The 9982-nt window shown below is 34.8% G+C and overlaps 1 protein-coding gene across 1 annotated transcript in view; it reads left to right on the top strand.

Annotated features, from left to right (window-relative positions):
• Positions 1-7356, top strand: part of LOC117119868 (sodium/myo-inositol cotransporter 2-like) — a 15359-nt gene extending 8003 nt beyond the window's left edge. The window contains exons 10-13 of the mRNA XM_033264854.1: positions 3025-3193; positions 3521-3733; positions 4607-4766; positions 5939-7356. Coding sequence (XP_033120745.1) covers positions 3025-3193; positions 3521-3733; positions 4607-4766; positions 5939-6165 — 769 coding nt within the window. The 3' untranslated portion in view covers positions 6166-7356. The remainder of the gene's footprint in view (positions 1-3024; positions 3194-3520; positions 3734-4606; positions 4767-5938) is intronic.
• Positions 7357-9982: the final 2626 nt, after the last annotated feature.

Here is a 9982-nt window from a genome sequence, read left to right as displayed (position 1 = left end):
AGATGTTAATTTATGATCAGCTATGTGAAGATCCAGGTCTGGAAGCATTCTCTTACCATAATAAATTTGCATGGCTTGACACTTGGAGGGATTAAGTTTCAATTTATTGGTCAATGACCACTCTTGAAAAGAATTTAGTCCCTTCTGAATCAAACTTGGTTGGCTTAAAATTCTCCTCTCTCCAAGCATTAGGTCATCGACATACTTCCAAGCCTGGATCCCAGAATTAGGTCCTAAAATATCATCTGTAAGGGCACTATTAATTACACACAAAAAAATTATGGGCACAAGGATTGTACCTTGAGGGACTCCACCAGTAAAGGTTTCCCATTCAGAAAGTTTGTTCTTGTACTTAACCCTTTGATTTCTAGCCGAAAGGAAAGCCACGACCCATTGCAAGATAGAAGGGGAAACGTCCATTTCTTTGAGACAATTAAATGCAATTCTATAATCAATAAGGTCAAAAGCCTTTGTAAAATCTGTTAGAGCTAGTGTACTAATTGATTTAGGAATCTCAGCATTTGAAATTAGTTTATTGTACACCTTTATCAGGCAATGAGTGGTGGATATTCCTTTCTGAATACCAAATTGGCGCTTATCAATATGCGGTTTTATAGATTGGATAATGAAATGGGAAACCCTTCTCTCAGCAATCTTAGCTAAAGTGGGCGTTAGCGAGATAGGCCAAAGTTTATTGATCATCGGAGAATTCTGTTTTGGAAGCTGGACAATGTTAGCATTTTTCCATTGTATTGGAACAATACCCTATTGTAAAGATGCATTGATTATATTGGTAATCGGAAAGCTAAGTTCATAGGCACACTCCTTGGTATATTATCAGGTCCTCCCACCTTTGAAACACGAATCCTCCCAAGATCATGATATATTTCACAAGGTTGGAAACTTGGGGGTGGCACAGGGCTTGGAAGATATGATGGTAATTCTTGCAGATTGATTGGTTCTTGCTGCTGAGAGTTGGCTGCAAGATGTTTATTAATACAGTTTGCAACTGTCATATAATCATCCAGGTTTACACCTGGGACCTGGATAGTAGGATCATTTTTTCCCATATTAGCAAGGAATTTCTCCTGCCTGTGCCACTCACCAAGATCTGTTTTCTGTAAGTATCTAACTCTATTTTCATTAAATGCTTTTTTTGCATTTCAGTATCTCCTTAATATTTCTAAGTTTTCTTCTTAGTTTTTCATCTCCTTTCTTATAGGCTTTTTTGAGTGATTAAGTTTTGTACTTTACTAGTCATCCATGGTTTAGAATCTTTATGTGTTTTTATTTTTTATGAGGGAAAAACTTATTAATATTATAATTCATGGCTTCATTAAAAGCATCAGTCTTAGCCTGGACATTTGAGGTATTAAGAACATTATCCCAACTTTCTGATTGGACCCACTTTCCGAACAGATTAATTTTAGATTCAGGCATACTTTGAAAGGTTTTAACTACTATACGATTGTTAGGTTTCCTAATTTTGGGGTTAACAACAATTAAAGCGTGGTCGCTACGACCTATAGGAGACAATAACTTTGGTTTATAAAACAATTCAGGAACATTAGTTAGACAAAGATCTAAGATTGCATCACCCCGAGTGGGCAAGTGAATAATTTGTTTGAGACCATCTAGACACAAAGGTTCAATGTTCGTTCTGTTGAAGTCTCCAAATAACATGATTGCGGCTTGTGGTTTATATGTCCTAATATAATCAATTCCCAACATTAGATGTTCAATAAGCAACTCGCGTTGGTTAACTTCAGTAATGTATATACCTGCAAGACATTGTAAGGTGCTGATCTTGGAAACTTTGGATGTGTTATCAGAAGCCAAATTACTTCCAACTCGGGTGGCACATTGACATTTTGTCAATGACAATGGCTTTTAGTTGGTGTTTGACATATATCAACACACCGCCGCCTTTCTTGTGCTGCCTACATTTATTAAAGGTGTAGAATGAGTCTAATTCATATTGTTCAGGAGCTGTAGATGGCGCCACCCATGATTCAGTGATAACAATTAAATCAGATTTTTCCCTAGCTCCAGCATTTTCCAATTCGTCAAGTTTTTTATTAATTGATCTTGCATTGGTATACAGAAAAGTTGGTAAAAATGATGGATTACTTTTCCTTGGTTGATCATTACTTGAATTCCTCTTTATATTAAGTGTTCTAAGTGTTCTAACTTGGGGTCTAACAAAGCCAGATTTATGATGCCTAGTTTTACCTTGTCTAATCGTTATTCTTGATGATGTTGGTCTACGTAGTTTTCTTCCACTGCGTTTCCCTCTAGGTTATGGTATTAAATTCAGAATAATGACGTATTTAAGGTGGCTGCATTCTCAATGCAATGCAGTTAGCCCTGAGCAGCTTAGCTCAGTCGGCTAATCTGGTGGTAGCCGCTGTGTGTGCACTGAACCGTGGAGATCTCTAGGTCCCCGGTTCAATTCCCATCACTGCCTCTCCTTGTGTTTCAGCTAGAGGGCTGAAATACAAGTTACAATAGCGCACATTTTTTTGGATGAGATGTTTAAGCCGTTGGTCCTGTGTGCATTATGGCCCATGTGCACGTTAAAGAACGCAGTACCCTCTTCGGAAAAGAGTAGGGGATTGTCTCCTGGTGTACTGCCCAATCACCAACAGAAGGACCCCACTGGAAATAAGTCTTCTTCTAGAATTTTCGTGGGCTATTCTTGGTGTTTACACCGAATAAATCCAATCCAATCCAAAGTCTGCAGTGCCAATGGTCTGTGCAATACAGCATGCCCTCGGGCACTGCGTCCAAAATAGTGTACTGTCCATGGTCGATACTGTATAACTTAAACATGAATATATGATGGATGGTGGGGTCTACACTTAAGGGAGTACTGTACTTAAGAAGTGATTATGATTTTTTAAATATATTTAATCATTACTTTATTTCAGATTTTAATAAATGAGTTTTTTTGTTGTTGATTTAAACTTTAAGTGCGTGCCTGATTAATTTTTTTTAAATTTTGCACAAATTTTCTTATATCAGAATTTCTGTAGTTGTGATGGTTGGAATCAGCATCTTACTCATTCCTGTTGTGGCATCATCAAGCAATGGAGAATTATTTTACTACATACAAAAAATATCAATATACATCCAGCCTCCATTAACGGTTATATTCTGCCTAGGTATCTTCTGGGAGCGGGCATCTGAAACGGTAAGTCTTAACTAAACATCTAATGACATCACTGACTTGAACTTTTTTTCAAATTCCATGTGAAAATAGTTCATTTACACTAGTTTTTTTATGTGCCATACCTTCCATATAAAACATGATCATAATAGTGTTGATTAATTGATTGATAGATTTGAAATATTCTCAATCAATTATAATCATAAATCTGTGAATACACTATGTGTAAAAATATGGTTTTTGAGGTAAAAACCACTGGCGATTGAGATTGCTCTGACCATCATTAGGAGAATTAATTTTTATGACTTTGTTATTGATGGATTTGATTGACTATTAAACTTTGTTGTATAGGGGGCATTCTATGCGCTTATAGCCAGCAACACTATTTCTGTAATTCGTGTGGTCCTAGAGCTGGTGTACCCTGAGCCAGCTTGTGGTGAACCAGACACTCGGCCTGAGATAGTTGAGATCCACTACTTCTACATTGGAGCCATTGTACTGGTGGTGGCGTTACTGGTGCAGGTTGGGCTGAGTTTTTTTACAACACCAATGAACAAAGATAAAGTAAGGTTTCAATTTGAAAAATATATATAGTTATATAAGGTGATAATTAAACCAAACTGCAGAGACACTGTAGCAAAGCCCAAATAATTTTTTTTTTAATACATAATTTCTTGTCGTTACAGAGAACTGTGATTGCGCAGTCTAATGTCATGAGGTGTACATCTCTTTTTTTTTTTTGCACAATGTGTGACCTTAATTACACTGTGTAAACAATCAATGACAGTTAAGTGATAAAGTTCTATTACCAACATGCAAGGTCACTGAAAGTAGTACCTGTTCCACTGTAAAGCAGCCTTCAAGTGTTTAATGGCTCATAAGTCTTCATTAACATGTCAAACACTAGTTAGACTTCACAAGACCAGTGGGGTATAGAACTGTAAAGGACTTGTACACTGAATGTGGAATTTAAAAAAACTTGCTAGGTGTATAGATGTTACTGATGGAAAGATGATGTCACAGAGACCTGTAACCAGGGGGTTTCGGGGGTCCGGCTGAACCCCATTTTGACTAGTTTACTACTGTAGTAGTAATTTATCATTTAATTTATCATTAAAGAAAAACTTGTGAGTTAAATTTTGGTTTAAATGTCGGTACCAGTCTGAACGGATCGTCAATAAAAACGAGCCGGTGTGCGCGCGTTGTCGCTTTGCATTCTTCATAGAATCGCGTCGGCGGACGACCGCCATGCGCAATGAGTGCCTGGCTTAACATAATGGAATAAATTTGTCACCTGATTGAAATTATGCCACTTATTTAAATATAACACTGATACCTCATATAACTGACAATATTTAATATTTTGATGTTTCTCATTGAATACAAGGACCACTCCAAGATTATATACTTAAGCAGTATTCTTTTTTCTTACTTAAGTTACACAGACTGACATGGTGGACCAGATATGATGACCCAAGTAGGAGTGATATATCACCTCTGATGGACAATCAAGATACAGAGATTGTAAGCTATGGGTTAAGCATTATATCCAGTACTGAGTCTGAAGAAATAAGTACGCAGATGACACCTGAATTAGGTATTAACTTTACACCTGTCACTGCTTTATGCTATGTTCTTAATTAACTGTCCCCTACACCAGTTTTGGGATCCTTTGGTGAATTTGTATTTAATCCACCACTCACCTTTAACAAATTCTTTCAAATACACATTTTTTACACAATAAAATAAATTGCAAAAGAACCAAAGTCATACAATTAATAATGGTAAAACCCTTTGATTTTTTAAATATTAGAAATGACATACACACATCTTGTTGATTAGTAGATTACTATTCTGGCAATGATCAATATTTTATTGCACTTGTATATATGGACTTTTATCCCATGAAATGTTGGTTTTGTTCTGTATCTGTATTCTTTTTGTAACTAATTGGGGCATGCCATCCCAAAACCAGCATCTATGGAAAAAATAACAGAATTGACATTTTAATATATTTCAATGTATTAATTCAATTTCAATATATTAATATTCAGATATTTCATGGAATAAACAATTGTAAGCTTTAAAATGATGAGTCGTACTGGAATTGACTTAGTATTGCTAAAGTTAGACGAGACCTTTTTTTATACCTTGTATACTCACCTATAATGATGATTTCAAATAAAAAATAACATTTTATTTGGCCAGGTAGCACACCCACTGCCACAAAAAAAAATTAAATTTCAAAAAAAAAAAAAAAAAAAAAAAATTAAATTTAAAAAAAAAAAAAAAAAAAATTTGAATAGCTGCCGCTGCTAAGATATAAATTTAGAGCATTTAACCATCCCATTACTACACTGTTTCCATTCACCAATAAAATTTTATTTTTATTTTCTCTTCCATTTGGATTTTTTGGCAAAACTATTTGCTAAAATAAGAAATACAATTTTTTTCCTACCCTTTTTTGTCTATTGGTTCAGGTAGGTCGGTGACCGCATTTTCTCGGTATAGGCCTACATTGTTCAATATGTCAAAGTTTTTCATAAATTACCAAACTGAAATTAAAAGTTTAGACTTACATACAGTAAGTCAATTACAGTATTTTTGGTAGGAGACTGTTGGTACTACCAACATAATTTCACAACCCACTTTCGATTTAAGTTAACACGTAAAGTAAAGGTTCTTTACATTTCCCCCTGCTCTATAACCTGTGAACTTTTGAACTTTACCCCTAAATGAAATATTGACAGTATTTATATAATGCTTTAGTGATTGCAGATCCAACTGACATGACAACTGAGGAAACTGCAAAGACAAACATATTGAGGTTTGTGAAATGGTTTTGTGGTATAACGGATGAAGTGGAAGTAGAAGAACCCAATAAAGAAACAGCCACCGATTTCCTGGATCAAGATCCGAGGCACAAACTAATCTTGAACTCTGTACTTGTCGTTCTATTAGCTGTTGGTATCTTTTTATATGCATACTATGGTTGATGAACACTGGACAGATTCTTTAGTACAACTACAGTACGACATTTTACGTAAATTTTTCGTAAATTGAAATATTTTTAAACTAGATCAGGTGTAAATACCTAGGAGTAACTATCCCTGCTAGTGAGCGCCGATATGCTAACAGAGGCCAGGCCTAGCATGAACCGACAGTGCTGCAGCTAACAAAATATTATTTTAACTCTTATTCAAACATCTGTATGTTTTATGGACCTTTCTATCGTGTTCTTCCAGTTGTTGTTAAATTTCCAAATTGTGTTTTTTACATGCATTTCGCAATATTTGACATTCGCTATGTCAATAAGTTATGTGCTGACCCCCAACACTCTTGTTCGATCGTCATCATAAATATGTGCGCTCAATCCGACAATACTTGTGTTCGTTGTTCTGGTTAGGTTTATTACATTATTATAGTGATTATTATAATAGAAATGGAAGAAAAGATCAAACTATTAATAAATAACACCACAAACTTGATTTTATAAAGAAAAAATACATTATCACTTTGTAAAATGTGCGCAGTCAGACATTTTTTACAGTAATATTTGATCAATGATGTCGTCATCAGGGGCAAAAATCATTCCTAAAATCGAAAAATCAACATTCGTAAAATGGACGTTTTACTGTACTTGCTTGTAGGCTTACCAACTTATAGTGGAGAGGAGCAGCTGTGGTCTAAAGCACAGAGGCCTGTTGGCATACTGCACTCAAAAACTGGCATGTTTTTATTAATATTTTAGAGTATACCTGTATAGTAGTGGGCCAAGGCTAACTATTTTATCATATATTTAGCCAACCTAAAACTCTGTCCTCACTATAACATTTTATGTGACAAATTTATGCAGAGTTCTCAAGTACTACGGAACTTCCGTAGTTAGTATGGAAATTTTGCCTAATTACGGATGTACGGAAATATACAAAAATACTATGGAAATTTATCATAGACCTAGACTTTTACATCAGGACAGTTACATTGCCCTTAGACAACTCGTACTCAGATTATTGATGAACTATGTGAAAAATTAGAAAAGTGGCCTGTAAATCATATCCTGTTCCTTTTTTTAAAAATTCCACACCTGTTATAATACTGTACCTGTGACCTCTGAATACCGGATTCTTTTGTAGTGCAAACCCTTGAATACCGGATTCTTTTGTAGTGCAAACCCTTGAATACCGGATTCTTTTGTAGTGCAAACCCTTGAATACCGGATTCTTTTGTAGTGCAAACCCTTGAATACCGGATTCTTTTGCAGTGCAGTGTAACAAAGTTTTTTGCGTTTTTTGAGTATACTTCGTTCTAGTGGATTTTTGGGAACTTTCTGTATAGAATAAGCTTTCATTTGATGTATATTTTATATTTTTAGAATTTTTTTTTCATAATATAATATATATAATATAATAGAAATGACAGAAAAATGCTACATATAAATCATCAGCAAAAACCAAAAAAAAAAAAAAATTATAGCCAAAAAACAAATAAAAACAAATATAAAACATTCCTATTCCACACAGTTATATAATTTATTTACCCAACCATCCATAACTATAAGCACGATCTTTCCATTCAAAAGCATCGACCACCCTCACATTTCTAGGCCTATGCTCATCTTCATCAAGAACATCTCCGCCGTCAGAACTGCTTGAAGCCCCACTGTCATCATCGCTATCAGGCACGTCTAAGTCTCGCACATCTAAAAACTCACCTTCATCGCTGTCTGAATCAAAAATCAGGTCAATCGCTTCCTCAGCTGTGTACACATCTTGTGCGGCCATTTCGAAAAATTTTTGAAATTAATGATTTCAAATTGATATTTCTAAACATTTTTATATAAGCGCATGTGAGTTCTTCACAGATTTCGAAAGAAAAAAGCTTCACGCATGCATGTTCAAAATTTCTGACGTATTGGAGCTAAAATAAAAACAGGAGCGATTTGAAAACCACCTATTTTTTAGTCACTAAATTTCGACTGCAGTCGAAAATGGGAATTCTCGGTTTGAGGTCAATTTCGACTACAGACGAAGACGGTATCTAGAGGGTTAAGCAACCATATTTTGCACTCAAATTATTAGGTGTTACACTGCAATGCATTTTACTAACTTGAGAAGTCTGTTAACCTCCTTGGTTTATGTGACGTGCCAACATATACTCTAGTCGTAATGTCATATTACACCCATATATGGGCATATCACATTTGTTTGTCACATATAAGATAGTATGGACAGAGCTTAAGCTATTCTATTTTTATATTGCATATCATATTATCATCTTTCTTGCCAAATATTGTGTATATAAATTGAGGGATATTGATAGCTGTTAAAGAAGTACCGAACTGTGATGCTGTACTATTGACGGAAGGTATAGCACTTGAATCGTCATCTTGCTGATATACCAAATTAGCTTGTGCCTTCAATACATGTGACCTATGTTTTGTCCAATTTTGAGCTTTCGGTGACTAGATATGATTTAATAACTTAGGCCAGTCAATTACAGAACTCAGGTATGTTTTTGCTATTGGATTCAGTATTCTTGATGATGCAAATAACACCTTGTTATTGTTAGAATATCATCATTTTATGTTTTAGTGATTTGGAGCACAAATTCTTACATCAGGTTCTGCATCCTTCTCCCCACCCTCCCCGTTTTAATAGCAGCATTGTTTGTAGTAAAATTAAAATTTAAAAAAAAAAATTGTCTCTTTAAAAATTCTGTAACTTTTCTTGCTACACAAGTTTCCTTTCTAAACCATTGATGCAGAAAGCAGACAATAATTTGTGAAGCAAATCATGATGAATGTCGACATAGCTGCTAAGTTGCTATTTCATGCCCCTGGCAAATACACTGAATTCAGGAGCAAGCTCGATGATGATGATGATAATGAAGTGCACACTACTACCTCTATGTACAAAAAATTGGACATCTGTTTTAGGGTTATTTTTAAAGTTCTTAGTGATTTTAATGATTAAGTGTTTTTTTTAACATTTACTTGAATTCTATTCCAATAAGAATTCATCTATATTTTGTTTTGGACATTACTGTTTTACTTACCACTATATGTTTTTCTTTTCAATGTATTTATGTGTAGGTCTATATATGTATAGTTTAAGTGGATAGTAGCCCTCGATGGCTTATGAAGCAATAAAGTGAATTGAATTGAATTGAATGTGACAAAAGACAAGGCGAATTTACTCCTTGCAAACAAATTGATTTTTTAGTTATTAATACAGGGTTAAAAGGTTATAAAATGGTAAAAGAATCATTTGTATCCAACATTTTGTTATGGAGTTACAGCTGTTTAAAGAACAATATTTGAGACACTTCTTAATCAGAGACAAATCACCAAATCGTTAAAAAAGGTAGTTGAAAAGAGTGAAAATTGGGGAAATAAGAGCATAGCATGATGTATAGATATACAGTATAAAGTTTAGTGCAATAAAATAGACTTCAAATATTTTGACATTGCAGCATGTTTTGGTAATTATCTCCAAAACGCAATTTGCAAGAAGCGACGGATTTGGCTTGTCTTCGCCACATGCGTAAATAAAAAACAGTTGTGACATTACTCTCTTACTCATTTACATCGTTTATTTCCACCTGCTATATTATGTGTACAATAAGGGGAAGCTTTAATTTACCACTCTGCTATTTTGAGCTTTGTAAAAAGACAAATACAGCTTGTGTGTATATTACTACAGTAGTTGCTCGGACTCGCTGTTATAGGCTTTATGTTTGTGATGCATGTCCTTTACTATATTTTATCTTGCCCATTACTCGTTGGCTGCGTGAATGCGTCGTCATCTTGCT

Source organism: Anneissia japonica, unplaced genomic scaffold (genome assembly GCF_011630105.1).
Source record: "Anneissia japonica isolate Jap-2015-1 unplaced genomic scaffold, ASM1163010v1 scaffold724_len3256291_cov202, whole genome shotgun sequence".
Taxonomy (NCBI): Eukaryota; Metazoa; Echinodermata; class Crinoidea; order Comatulida; family Comatulidae; genus Anneissia; species Anneissia japonica.
This window is presented reverse-complemented; position numbering and strand designations above follow the sequence as displayed.